This window comes from Pempheris klunzingeri, chromosome 19, assembly GCF_042242105.1.
Source record: "Pempheris klunzingeri isolate RE-2024b chromosome 19, fPemKlu1.hap1, whole genome shotgun sequence".
Taxonomy (NCBI): domain Eukaryota; kingdom Metazoa; phylum Chordata; class Actinopteri; order Acropomatiformes; family Pempheridae; genus Pempheris; species Pempheris klunzingeri.
This window is the reverse complement of record NC_092030.1, coordinates 1,307,076-1,321,520: the sequence shown is the minus strand read 5'-3', so window position 1 is coordinate 1,321,520 and position 14,445 is coordinate 1,307,076. Positions and strand designations below refer to the sequence as shown.

The following is a 14,445-nucleotide window of genomic DNA, read 5'->3' as shown; positions in this document are numbered from 1 at the left end:
CGGAGCCTCAGCACCGAGGGAGGGGTGTGTGTGTGTGTGTGTGTGTGTGTGTGTGTGTGTGTGTGTGTGTGTGTGTGTGCTGCCTTCAGGGACTCCTCGTAAACCCTCAAACACAAATCAACACTTGAGGACTTGAGTTTCCCACATTATCTTCTATCTAAATAAATATGATTATTATTATATGATTATTATTTTCATCCATGTGACAGAAACATAAAGTGTGTTTGTTCCGCCTGTAAATAGACAGTATCCTACTCTATGCATTTTATATTATTCACAACCATATATTTATATTTATATTTGCTATTTTTGTCTTTTCTATTGCTTTGTTTTCTTCACTCTCCCTGTTTATATTGTTGCTGCTGTAACAACAAATAAAGAAATAAAGAAAGTCTAAAGTCTATGTTTTAATAATTTAAAATGTACATTTAAATTACTAATTCAAAAGTTTGTTTGAATGAGTTTGTTCCAGGACGCTTTCTCTGAGGGAAATTTCAAAAATGCAAAATACATTTAATTTACATTGAAAAATGTTTTGAAATGTGTAAAGAGAAAAAAGAATATTTGTGGTTGTGTTCATTGATTGATTTTGAAGTCACCCAAAAGTGTTCAGATTAGAGCTGATGTGTGATTTAATGTGTGATTTAATAGATTATGTTACAAAACCTGCCACGTAGGCCTGCTTTGTACTCTGGTTTTAACTCCTGGTGTCTGTCGACATTATAGGCAACCTGTAATATCACTTAAAACTAACTTTACCACGGTGATTAATCAGGTGTCATCACATGACTACATGACAGTAGACAGACCTGCTTCCTCCTATAATAAATAATAAGAATAAAAACATTCAGTTAATTAAGTAAGATTTTCAGCTCCTGTCATTTCAGACTTAAGAGTTTAATTAATCAGTTTCCACGTCCTGTTACTGTTCACGTACTGTCCATGCTTCCTGTATTTCTTAATTTATTAATTTGTTTGTTTAGGCAATGTTCATCCTACATTTTTCATGCCAATAAAGTCAATTACATTAACTGGAATAAAAAAAAAAAGTGGGATATGGAAGCTTGCATGATGACAAAAGTATCTCCATCACACCTGAGTAAAGTCACATGGCAAAGAAACGCTTGATGGAGGAAAAATGAATGTCATCAAAAAAGTGCAATGATTAAAAACGCAGCTATAATTCACTGATTGAGCTGTTTTTAAAAAGAAATATCTAATCTCTCTCAGGCCACGACAACTAAAACACTAGTGGGATTTTACACCTTTAAATTTAATCTGTCATACCTGTACGGTATCCTCTGCATGCAGATTCTTACAATGGAGTTGTCCGTATTTCCCGCAGCACCTGAAGGCATCAGTTTACTGTCAGATTAGAGACGGGGCACGTCAGGACGTACGTGAGACGTGATGACGTACGACAGGTTTAAATAACGTTAGACAACCTGCTGTGTTTGTTCACAGTTTAGACACTGCTAGAGACATGAGCCCAGAGACATTAATCTCTTTTTAATCCAGGTGAGTTCACACTTTGTCAGCCAGTCATTCATCAAATAATTGATCTTCAAGCAACTCTGATTGGTTAATAACAGCCGAATGAAGATATCGGCTGATGAGCAAACAGTGTCAGTTTATCCAAGTAAACAGGATGTAACAGGTGCAGTAAAATGACGCAGCAGCACATAATCTAACATGTGTGTGGACATGAAATAAATAAACTCATCAGGTGTAATCTCAGAGTCACCTCATCCTGCCAGAGTGGAATGAAATCTGTGCATCAGCACTGAAAAGTAGAAATGAGCATTTTTCTAAACAGCTCGGCTCATTTATCATTAAAGTGAAGATAATCTGACTGGCTTGAATGTAATTTCACTATAATTTGACTGAGAATCAGATGCAGATTTGTGGTGTTTGCATTTGTCAGCACCATCAGTGTCATTATCAATAATGTCATCTCACACGTCATCGCGCTGTGTTTGCTGCTCCCATCTGGCACAAAAGGCTCCAAGGTCTGTCTGATCCTTTCCTCACAAAAAACATAATAAAAAAAAAACCACATTCAGCATTCAGAACTGGTTCGATCAGGAACAGGAGCGCGATAAATTAGCTTTAGTTAAATGTGTAGATGACAAATATGTTAATATTTTCTATCATTGTTGCTTCATCCTTTAAACGAAAAGCTAAAACTACACAGAAATTATTTCTTATTGCAGTGAAAACAGGAAGTAGACATTTTTACTGGCAAATTGCTTCAGCACTTTGAGCACTCAAGTGTTTGAGTGCTCCAGTTTCCAGATTTGATTACTTAAATAGGAAAAAAAAATCTATTCCTGAGTGGGTGTAAACCAGTGAAACACGTCACTACGACAGTAAAATAATACAATCACCAAGATCACTGCGGATGTTGAATAGCAAAGACCAATTAGGCCGACATGGCAACCTCATTCTGTGTAAATGGTTTTTAAAAAATGTTTTAGACTCAAGCGACACTGATGCTGAAAACGCAGAGTAACATGAATCTGTAATGAAGCTGGAAAAAGAAGGAGGAAGTAAGATCCTTCTTTTTAAACCAGAAACAACCGTTATATGGCTCTCTTCAAACACACCAGACTCCATAGACAAAAACAGCACTTTTGCCTCACAGAACACAGGAGCCGCCGGTCTACTGCTGCATTGAGTTTAAGTTAGTTTGTGTTTGTGTGTGTTACACAAATATCAAGTTGGGTCTGAACTAACCCTCCAAAAACACCAAAGTCACACAATAATACAAAGAAAGTAGCAGATTGAGTCAGCGGTAGATCAGGAACTCCTGTGTAAAATTACTATATTTGCGTATGGAGTCTGGTGGCTTTGAAATGACTCTTTGAGGTCAATCCCTGTTGAATAGCAGAAGACCAGTTAGGTCCACATATTAACCACATTCTTTCTAAATGTTATTTTAAAAATGTCCTGGACTCAGGTGACATGAAATGGTTGAGAAGACGCCACACCTGCCACTGATGCCGATAATGCAGAGTAGTAATCTCTGTCATGAAGGAGGGGACAAAAAGAGGGGGAGAAAAAAAAGGTTTGAAATTGTGATTTTAAATTTATTGGTGTGACTGCCTGAGCTCACAGTCTGGAACTAAATAGAGAGGAGATGTGAAACAGAAACAGGAGCCACGTCATGCACCTCTTTTGGCACTTTTAACCACCGATCAACATAAAGTTTAGAAAACAGCTGAACACAAAATTAAATAGCATGTAATAAAAATTAATGACGACTCTATCTTGTCTGTGGGCCTTTTCTCTGTGAACTCTAACAGACACAGTCCTGAGGTACACCGGTTGGCAAAGCCTCAAACAGGTTAAACAAGAATTAAAAATAAAATGTTGGATTAAGACTTGAGATTAACTCAGCAGCATCAGGTCCACTGTACAAACTAAACAGAGAACAGGCTCCGGCACAAAAAGTGCATAAGCTCACATTTCATGTACCACAAAAGACAAAAATCATGCAACACAGTGAGTGAGGATGAAGTAAGTGACTCAAGGGCTCTGCATCTTTCTGCATTGTTGCATAAGAGTTTTAACACACAGGAATGAGCCACAATACGGGTGAGATTGTGTGGAGAGTGTGACAGCACGTATATTTAAGTTTTGACAAGAGAGACGACAAAACTGCACCAATTATACTGGAGACAACGTGCAGGACTCATTTGGCCTTTTAGAGGATGTAAAAACCACCAGCAGTTTTAAAAGATGACACCAAACATGTTATTTTTTCTGTTTTTAAACGAACCCTGTAGAGTTTTCCTCACATTTTTAGGTGGATAGGAACACTGCATCAACACAGAGTGTTAATGAGACAACAGACGACTGCAATCAAAACTGCAGCACAAGCCAACGAATGCAAAAAGAGGCTGAATGGTCACGTGTGTCTGAATCTGCCGCAGACGATCATACCCGTGTTTCAAAGTGCATTAACAGTCTGGGACTGCGGACCAACCTGCGACGTCGCTCCTGGAACCAACCACAGTTACACGCCGACTTCAGCTGCAACAAAACCAGCTTTGGTCGTTTTTTAAATGTTTTTTTTTTTTTTTTAAGAGAATTCATTTCAAATCAACAACGTTTACACACAGTTATTTATAGGTTGGGAAAAAAAAATTCACGGTGGTGGTTCATTCCTTGCACGATGACTTTGTAAAGACAGGCGGGTTTCATCCGACAGCGATCACATATCAGCTGAGAGACTTTCTTGGGTATTATAGTTAGTGCACACCTTGCACGCACACACACACACACACACACACACACCTGCACATTATAGCAGAAAGGAAAAGCAGAACACACACTCACACACACACACACAAACATCTCATCAAACAGGCCAACCCAGCAAAATGCATTCACTCCTGAAATTCCCTGAAGTTGCTCACTTGTACAAAATAAAAAAAAAAAAACTTTCCAAATTGGCCCCAGTTCATCTCCTTCATCTGCTGACATTAAATTACTGAGGAGCAACGGGAGTGAACTCCACCGCCTGGCCAGGAGATCAGTTCACCATTACTGATTACTTCAAGGATAACTGGTATTTTTAAACCTGGGACGTATCCTTACATTTGGTGTCTGAATGATAGTAAAAGTGTTGGAACTGGTCCAGTAGATCACCTCAGCCAGCAGCCACCAAACGGGCTGCAATGGCTGCAACGTGATCCTTTGGGACAACTGCACCTGATCACAGTAGGTCCACTAAAAGAGCTTGTTTGATCCACTGACAGGCTCAGAGTGTTATTCTAAGTGTGTGACAGCATCATGGAAAGGATCCCTACAGAGAGAGACCTGGAAGATCCTTTTGGTTTAACCACAAACAGCCGTTATATTGCAGCTATTAAAAGCTACCAGGCTCCATAGACAAAAACGCTATTTTTACCTTGAAGAACACAGGAGCTGCTGGTCCGCTGCTGCCCTGATTGATTAGTTTGTTTGTGTTATTGTGCATCAAACTAATAATGAGTTAGATCCAAACTAACCATTTAGAATACCACAATCACACAATAACACAAACAAACTAACTGATTGAGACAGAGGTAGACCAGCAGCAGCCATGTAAAATGGCTGTTTTTGTGAATGTAGTCTGGTGTGTGTGCAGAGAGCGATATAACGGCTGTTTGTGGTTAAACCAAAAGGATCTTCCAGTGGATCAAACAAGCTCTTTTAGTGGACCTACTGTGATTGGGTGCAGTTGCCCTGAAGAATTACAGTCATTGTAGCTTGCCCGCTGCCAGCTGAGGTGATCTACTGGGCCAACTCCAAATGTTTTTGTACCTACCAGTCATTTCAAACCCAGAATATGTAAAAAAAAAAAAAAAAAATAAGGCCAATGTTTAAAAATGCAGCAGTTATCCTTTAACAGTAGTTGTAGAGGTGAAAAGGTGCAATCTACATTAAAAACAAGCTGCATTGCATAAAAACCTAGCTAGATACATTTTTGCCTCATCTACGTTTTCCTCTAAGGTGAGGTAATTTTAAATTCTAGGCAATGATCTATGTCATTATCACCATGAACACCTGGTGTGTGCCTACAGAAGCAACACTATAGGCTCGTTGTGGAGCACGAGCCCAGCCGCCTTTGGGCCTTTCACTGGCTAGTTTAGTCTCATGAGATGCCTCACTTCAGAGAGACCTGCACTGTGGCTCTCTGTCTTATAAATACAGAACCATGTTAAGGTTCCAAAGTCAAAGACCGGATGGGAGTGAGGCCATCACGCCGCTCGACTCTCCTCCATTGGCTGTAAACATGCAGGCTGGGTCCGTTAGGGCTCCGTCATGTAGGGCAGTGAGGGGCACTGAGGCACATGCCATTCAGAACCTGACGAGGGATCAGCGTTAGGAAAGTGCTTTGGGGTCAGCAGTGGTCAAGGGTTTGGGTCTGGTCCACGGTTAGAGTTTGAGGTCTGAGATGAACACGGCTCAGTCCTGTCGGCCTCTGCTGCCGTCGTGCAGACCTGCTGAAACTGCCTCTGTCCTCGGAGCTCTTCTTCCTCCTCCTCCTTCAGAAGCACCTCGTCTTTCTCCAAGACAAACTCCAGGGTGGGCCCTTTGGATGCTCCCTCCTCCAGCTCCCCCTCCTCTGCCAGGCGGAGTTTGATGTTCATGCTGACAGGTTTTTCTGTCTTATCTGGACGAGGAGGGGAAGATAAATGATGAGAAAATAGAACAAGAACAGAGAATTGATAACTTAGATTTGACATTTCATGTAATTGTGGTAGCGTCATTATGTAAAAGTATGGAAAGACTTGAAAGGCAGAGCATCGTGTTGTTGGGTTTGGCCTTTTCGTGGGGTTTGTTGACAACAGAGGGCTGCAGGAATGAGTCCACTTCCTGCTTCCTCTCAGTCAGGAAGTCAGTGGATTTGAGGTTTATTGCCTGAAATCAGGTCTGTGGTTCCCACAAGCGGCAAGAGATTTTCACAGTTTGTTCTATGAAGTATGCATTAGTAAATACCTCTCTCTTGAATTTTAAAGCTTTTATTTGTCTAAAAAAAGCGGTTGTTGCTAACAAGTGGCTAAATGAGACTACAGAGATGGTTGGATGGATCGTCACGTGACCCTGATGTAGTCAGTCAGTCATATCATAGTGAGTATCATAAACCTTTGCCTACAAAGATACGTCACTCTCGCAGCACATTTGAACAAAAACAGAACATCGTTGGTTTTATCCCTGCTCCTCCTCCTGGGCCTCACCGTGTCCCAGCTGCCTCTCCTTGGGCAGCAGCAGCACGTCCACGTTGTGATGTTCCTCCAGAGCCGCTGTGAGCACGGCCCCCTCACGGCTGAACAGGAACACCAAAGGCAGGGCGATGTCTTCAGTGGAGTCGCCGTCTCCGACCATCTGGAAGAGGGGAGTTTCCTCGCTGTTGCTTCCCTCGCGGTGGTCTGAGAAGGAGAATAAAGGAGTTTGATTTGTTCCTCGGTCCAGCCCGAGCTCTGAGCAGGTTTCAGCTCCTCACCTATAAAGATGACTCCCACAGCTCCTGCCTCCTGCAGCCGGCGAGCCTTTGCAGCGAACATGCAGTCCCCACGCAGTGCCACGGCGATATGGCCTTTAAGGTCTACGGCATTATCCATGGGCCCACATGCAGTGTAGGGGGAGGCTTTCACTATGCTGCCCTTCACCTGCAGCACAGGAGTCTGACTGTTATTGCACATTATCGTGTTTCTTAAATGGATGGAGATAAAGAGAACTTCAGCTGGGATCTTTGCTGCTGGTTCTGTACAGCGTATTACTGGCACATTGGAAGCTCACCCCATGCTCCTGCTTGGTGAGGTCCATTCCAAACTTGGCGGGCCCCGCCGTCAGGACCGTCCTGCCCAGAAACGGCGGCGATATGAGCTGAACAATATGAGGCACCACCTCCTCTTCCTCTGCCGCCTGGCTCACCTCTGCCACCAGTTTGACCCTGTACACTCCTTTGTGCTCCTGAAAACACAATGAAAGACAACGTTATGCTATCGCCAGATCAGATTTCATCATAGTTTATCAGGCAGTTTGTGGACATTAAGATAAATGATAAAAACCTACATTCAAGACATTTTTACATTCAAAGCCTTGACCCAGTTTTCCCTCCATTAACGTTGCTATTAATCAAATGCTTTTTAAACCGGGGAAATTAAATTGTTAATCTGTTTACTGTGATCGACACATTTCCGCCTTACTGTTGATACCAGAGGGCGCACACTTACTGCTCAAGTAAACACAGAACTGAGAGCAGCATGGCTGACAAGATGATGAAGAAATCTGTTAAAAACAAATCAGTGTCTTTTGATTAAAGCAGCTTATAATTTTCAAAAATCCACTCTGCTCAAAGCTGTTATTTGTACAATTTGAACGATATATTTGGTTCAACAGCAGGTTATATAACCAACGTGTTTTGGCAGTTTGCTTACAGCATGAACATTCAAGGTTCAGTGGGTCATTAGAGTGCATCAGTGGAGCAAACAGACAAATTCAAGTCTTAAATCTGGAACTGAAAACATGTTTTACATAATTTGAAGTAAAGATAAAAACTGCTATTAAAACCTGCTGAAAAGCATCGTGGTGATTTTTATTTTACCAGCTCGGTTTCACTTTAGGAAAGAACAACTGTCACTACTGCTCAGCATAGAGGAGATCCAGGCTACACAGTGAACATATCATGGGACATAATAATACTACTGAATCTGAACTGCCTGCAAGCCAATTACACAATTACGCCTTTAACATATTTTTATTACATATCTGTAACTCCATGATTGCTTTTAGGAGAAACATCCTGCAGTGCATTATGCAACACAAGATGCTAAATAAAGAATCACTCTGAACTGTAAAAATTGCCGTTTTAAAAGGAATGAGTTTGATGCACTGGCTCGATTCTTCAGGGATGTGAGTCCTGAAGGTCTACACGCAGAGATAAAAATATAAGAAGCAGTCTGAGTGGCATGAGGTGAGTATTCAGTAACAGAAGTACCCTCTGATGTGTGGGGTCTCCTGCCATGGCCTCATTCAGCGGAGTGAGAGAGATGCCCATGCTTTTCAAGAACTCCACGGGCTCCATGCCGTTATCGTGGAGCGGTAGTTCGATTTCCCTGTGAAGCACAAACACACCCAAATTAAACCTTAAAGTAATCATAGCCAGCAGGTTTCATCAAGCCAGACCCACCTGATGGGTAAGGGGTGGAAGGCTCGTCCCACCCCAGTGAGGTACTTGTAGCCGTCCCGGATGGTTTTGGCAAACGAAGGGTTGTTTGGGAACAGCGTCTCCAGGCTGGGACACGAGTGTGTGAACAGATCTTCTTCTTGAGAAGTGGGAACAGTCTCCTGAAGCCAATGTCCAGCAGTTAGCTCACTTTGTAGCTGAATCGGAGACTCTAACTTCAAAATGGAAATAAAATAGAATCTGTGCTTGTGATGAAGTGAGAGCTCTCACCGTCGTGTTGCCTTGACAGGGCGGCTTGGTGGTGGAGAGAGACACGGGGAGGAGGTGAGCCTCCGTGGTGAAGATGTAGTCGTCAATATCGATGGGCAGCTGGCTCTTCTCCGAAAACAGCAGGTACAGATATTTAAACATCTCAGCCAGGAAGAACGAGTCCATCCTACACACACAGAAGATTGGAACAGTTATTTCTTCAACAGAAAGGTTTTAAAAGCACCAGACCATCGAAGGTTACTCCACCATATGGTATGTGTGTGTGACAGCATTAGTCTACCTGTCTTCGTGTGTCCCAGTGCGGACATCTTGCACAGCAGCAAAGCCACAAGGCACCCTGGCGTAGGCATTGAGCTTCTCCACGATGGACTGTCCCACTCTGAGGTAGTAGGGGTCGCCAGTGGCCTGCAGAGATCAAAATATACAAACAGCAAACTCAGACTGACATCTGTGATGAAAATCGGTCAAAACGGCTTAACCATGGGTCAACGATAAGACCTGCAACATACTTACACTGAGGGTTCACATCTTCCAATTTACAGAGCAGAATCATGATGGGTTGATGTGTATATAGAAATGGATATGCACGTGTGTATTTGTATGTATACTTATTTATATTTATAGACATGATTTAGATGATTCTTCCACTTTTATTTATTATATTTTATTGTGTTTTATTCCCAGTTGCCACATATGTATTAGTTTTGTTCATCTCTTTAAGAAAACCCAATAACTAAAAATGCTTTGTGTGTACATGAGTGGAGGGGTTGCATTAATAATCGCTGGAGTTTTCTTACCTTATAGAGGTAGTAGGTGCTTTCTGCAAACTCTGGTCTCAGTAGGTGTTGGCCCCAGTGAACTCTGAACTCTGTAGTGAAAGCCTGCAAAGAGCAAAAGACGTCAGCGACTCCATTGGCTTCTTCTTACAGCAACATTATTAAACAGATTTTAATGAATAAATGAATGAATAAACTTCAAATTTCATTAAGCACAAGACAGGAATTTAGTAGTAGTAATAAAAATACTTCTACCACGAAATTCTTTGTGGTTAATCTTCCATTTTTATTATTTCCTGGTGTCATAATTTATCTCCAACCTTAATGATGTGCTGCAGCTGCTGCATACCTATTAGTTAACATACAGACTTGAATAAACTTCATTATTTGGTTATCGCAGGTGATGTTAGACTCCTTAATGGCAGTACTGGATGTTCAAGATTTAGTTAGTGAGTAATAAATTAGATAGAAATCGCAACAAGCTCATATTGTGCAACAGTGGACTGCAGAAATGAATTCTAAATAGCAGAAGAAGGAAGAAATTCTGAAAATGTGGGCTATCTGATGACCCAAATAAAATGTCCTGCGACACATGGCTCAGGATTAGGCAACAGCAGACATTCCCATTTGATTACCGTTTACAGTACTCATCTCAATTTCCAGAAAATGTACTATATCACAATATAAATTCCTGTTATATCCATATTACCAACCCAAACTGAGTGACATAGATACTTTATTTTACCTGCTCTGTGTCATTAAATAGAACCAAAAAAGCAGAGATTTGTTACCTCTGGAAGAAACTTGTGCTGTTTAGTGACTTGGTAAAGCATTTCATGAGTCTCTATAGCTGGTTTCAGATCTCCTCTCAAAACCTGCGTGAAAAGTAAATGTCACTGCAGAAACATGTGCACATAGAAATGTGATATATTGCATATATAGGAGACAGACAGGATCTCTGACCTGTAAACCAGGGAAGAAAGCCAGGAGAGAGTCCATCCAGCTGCGCACGCTCACAGTGGGGTTGTGCATGTGTACATTGAGCAGCAGGGGGGGCTGACTGATGTACTTCATAATGGCACTGTAGTGCTTTAACAGACAATCAACATGAAAAACATATTAGTGAAATAAAACACACCGACAATATGAACAAAACGCCCGGCGGTGGGGGGGCAGTGATACAGCAGGTGCCAGAAGCTTGGACACAGGTTTCAGTGTGGGCTGTCGTGGTGGAGCACTTACAATGTTGAACCTCTCCAGAAACACGTTGTCTCCCAGAAGAATGTAAGCCTTCATCAGGTATTCATAGTACGAGTCGATACCAGCACCGACGCCACTGTCTGCAGACACAGAGGAGAAGAGACAGTCAAACTGTGGAACGTGTATGTGTTCTGTATCTTGTTGATCCACTGGACTGATGTGTAGTTCCATTTATTTCTTGTCTATATCAAAGTTTTGATTGTTTTATACAATGCAAGGGGGTGGGCGATGTGGCAGTATATGTACTTTTATTTCACGAACTGTTCTGCAAATTCAATTAAGAAATAGTTTAAAGTAACCACATGGTACTTCATCACATTTCATTATCTTCCTCTTCTATTCTCATGCAACAAACAACTGAATCACAGGAGACAACAAAAATAAAAGACAGTAAAACAGTAAAAGTAACATTATTTCAAAATGGAAGCTTTGAAGTTCAAAAAGAGACCAATAATTTCAAGTGTTACAGCTTTTAAGGTTAACAGGTGCAGGTTTCCCAGCTCTCTACACGATGCACATGTGTGTGTGTTTAAACTGCCTCACCTCTCCGGACCCATTCTTCATTGTGGATGTTGATGACAGTCCCCACCAAGTCACTTCCTCTCTGCCTCCTCTCCCACAGAACGTCCAGAGCCTTTCTTGCATTTTCCTGTGAACCAATAATGATTATATCCATAAAACACCTCTGGTAAAAACAACTGATTGTAGCATTACTGGGGCACTTAAAACACAAAATAATCATAAAAAAAGGCTCATTTCTAGAGAGGCAGAGGGGGGTAATACCTCAAACACAGACTCTCCTGACAGTCTGCTGAGGGCAGCAAACTCCAGGATCATCGTTCCAGCACAGGCTGTGCAGGTGTCCGATTCAGTGCCTGTTCGTGAAAGTGGGTTCAGGACTCCATAACGCAGGTTCACCTGGAAAACCAAAAAAATGTCAAATGAAATGTGTCACCTCCCTCAGCTCAAAGTATATTTAGTTACTTACTAAAATAGGTGATATGTTGTTTGTTAGTTTCTCAACATGTTAAATAAGACCTGTGATATTTAACAACTACTGAAGGGATACCTTGGGGTAGGGAAGGCCACTTGTGGTGTTAAAGGCAGGCAGTAATCGATGGCCCAGCTCTTTGGCCATGTGCAGGAGCTCGTCGCGATACCACTGCATCCTCTCCCCACGCTGCCGCAGCAGGTCGGCCATCACGTGGGCTCCCAGAAGCCCCCTGAGGAGAAATAAATGAAGGACGAAAAAGAGGGGTTTGTTTCAAAGACACAAAATCAAACAGAGAGCTGCTTCTACATTCAGAAGAATCATCTAAAACATTCAGATGTGTTTAGACAGACCACGGGTTCATTAAGAAGAGCAGAAAAGGCATGTTTCATACCCCAAAACCCTGATGTTGGTCTCAAACACAGACACCACCACATCGTTGTCCAGGCGTACATCCTTCACGGCCTTCCTCACTCCGTCCTCGAACTCATCAAGCTTGTTCAACACCTGCTCACACACACGGGAAAAAATAAATGACACCTACTGTCCAAAAGGGGGAAGAAGAACAGAGGAGGAGAAAGTACTCACCACCAGAGTATCGAGGGTGTCGATGAGTGTGAGAGAAAACCTACAGAAAAGGCAGAAAACATGTTATGAGGAGAGTCTCTGGCACCGTGGAGCTGCTGTCCCACTTTCCCACTGAGCCAGTGTCACTTTTATGAACCACGAGCTGTCGGATGTCAGATCTGTTAAATATGCAGTGAAATTACATCACGCAACATAAACAGAAGTGTTTTACTGCACGGCCATGATTTATGGCGTTCTTGTAAATAAATTCACTTAAATTAGCATCTAACTCATGTATTCCTGTGAAAGTAGGGCATCTCCTTAATGCAGAATTAGCTGATTGGAAATGCATTCTGTTGCATAAAGAAAGATGCAAAGTACATTTTAAAAAGAGATGGCGCTGCATAAACACCACATTTTGTCTTACATCCATATTCTCTTGCATAGTTTATCCATAAAAATGTATTCTGGACATTCTTTAAACAATAAAACCTTTTATTGTTCCAAATAAAAATGCATATTATTGTAAACCAAAAGCACTTTTAAGCAGTAATTTTTTGCTCAGTTAAAGCTCTATCTTATAGTATATTATGGACAGTAACAGGAAATTCAAGGAGGCTCCACATAAATGATGGAGAAAGTAAAAAAATAAATAAACATAAATATTCTGACAACATGTAGTGCCATTTTTACCATGAGCTGCTTTACTCTGTGGAGAAGCTCCTTAACTTAAAAAAGGGACACGTGGGTTTGGTTTGGTCTGAACTGATGCCAGCTGATGGATTGAAACTACGCGGCTCGTTTGTTGGTGGTGAACTTACTTCCCCAATGAGTCATCTATGTCCCCTCTGTTGGGCTCCTGGCCGCGGACTCTCCCCCTGCAGCTCAGAGGCATCAGCTCATCTGCTGGATAGGCATATTTCTGCAATATATTGTGTTTATGTAAGAATATGAATGTCAGCCAAAATACTGTTTTGATGATTTTCTTTTTACAATTAAATTCAAGACATGATATTTCCAGTATTGATCAGCTAAGGACCGAGGACCATGACGAAGAGGCAAACTAAGGGGACTAAAATGTGCAGAAATTATGTAAAGCTACTTCAGTGTGAATAGGGATCAATCTCAGAGGCTTTTTCATAGCCAACACAACACTAAAGTACAAGAACGGCTCACTTTACCTTACACTGATACAAGTGCTTTGATCTTTTACATTTTTAATTTCTTTTTAATATAAAATGTGCCTTGGTGGTGTTAATTCTGGTGCATGTCTTTCTAAACCACTGGTAGCATTTGTCTTTTGGGATTGTCTTGCACATGCCTGCACATTATGTTCTGCAGGCATCTGTTGCTCTGCAGCTGCAACAAAATCCTGCATGTTTGCTTTCTGCACAGCTCCACTAATTCAGATCCAACAGCACTGAGGGCCTTTGTCTGTCCACTGATTCTCAGAGACAGCCCTGTTCAAAGCTATGTCAAAGCTGTTCTTTATATTACTTATGCTTGTGTTGTTGGAGTTTTGACCACTTCAGCTTTTTCTGGGCTCCTGCAACACGCAGATATACCATAAATGTGCTGTGAACACCTTACCATGTAACTGCCGTAAGCGTGATCAAACATTTCAACAATCTGGTCCCTGCAAATGAAAGATAAAGCACAAATACATCCAATGAGAATATGGCACAAACTTCCACAACCACTCATGGACAAACACGCTGTTTAAACAGCTCTGTCCAGACATGCCTCACCTGATGACAGTCTTCTCCTCAGGTGTCATGCTCTGGCTCTCCTGACATGTCGCCCAGCCAAGGAGCCCGGTGATCAGGAGGGTCTGCAGCAACATCCCAGTGCCTGATGAGTGGACCGGTCCCCAGCACACTTCACTTCCAAACCTCCTCATG

At 41.8% G+C, this 14,445-nt stretch overlaps 1 protein-coding gene across 1 annotated transcript; it reads right to left on the bottom strand.

The window, feature by feature from the left end:
* Window positions 1–5,355: 5,355 nt before the first annotated feature.
* LOC139218634 (ER degradation-enhancing alpha-mannosidase-like protein 3) lies at window positions 5,356–14,445 on the bottom strand. Its single transcript, XM_070850277.1, has 20 exons — window positions 14,293–14,445; window positions 14,135–14,180; window positions 13,366–13,466; window positions 12,566–12,605; window positions 12,372–12,484; window positions 12,056–12,209; window positions 11,770–11,904; window positions 11,530–11,635; window positions 10,969–11,066; window positions 10,690–10,815; window positions 10,518–10,601; window positions 9,748–9,831; window positions 9,231–9,355; window positions 8,951–9,116; window positions 8,684–8,841; window positions 8,492–8,609; window positions 7,291–7,464; window positions 6,995–7,160; window positions 6,729–6,920; window positions 5,356–6,163 (listed from the first exon to the last, which is right to left on the bottom strand). The coding sequence occupies exons 1-20, from the start codon at window positions 14,442–14,444 to the stop codon at window positions 5,901–5,903; spliced, it is 2,601 nt and encodes an 866-aa protein (XP_070706378.1). The 5' UTR covers window position 14,445; the 3' UTR covers window positions 5,356–5,900.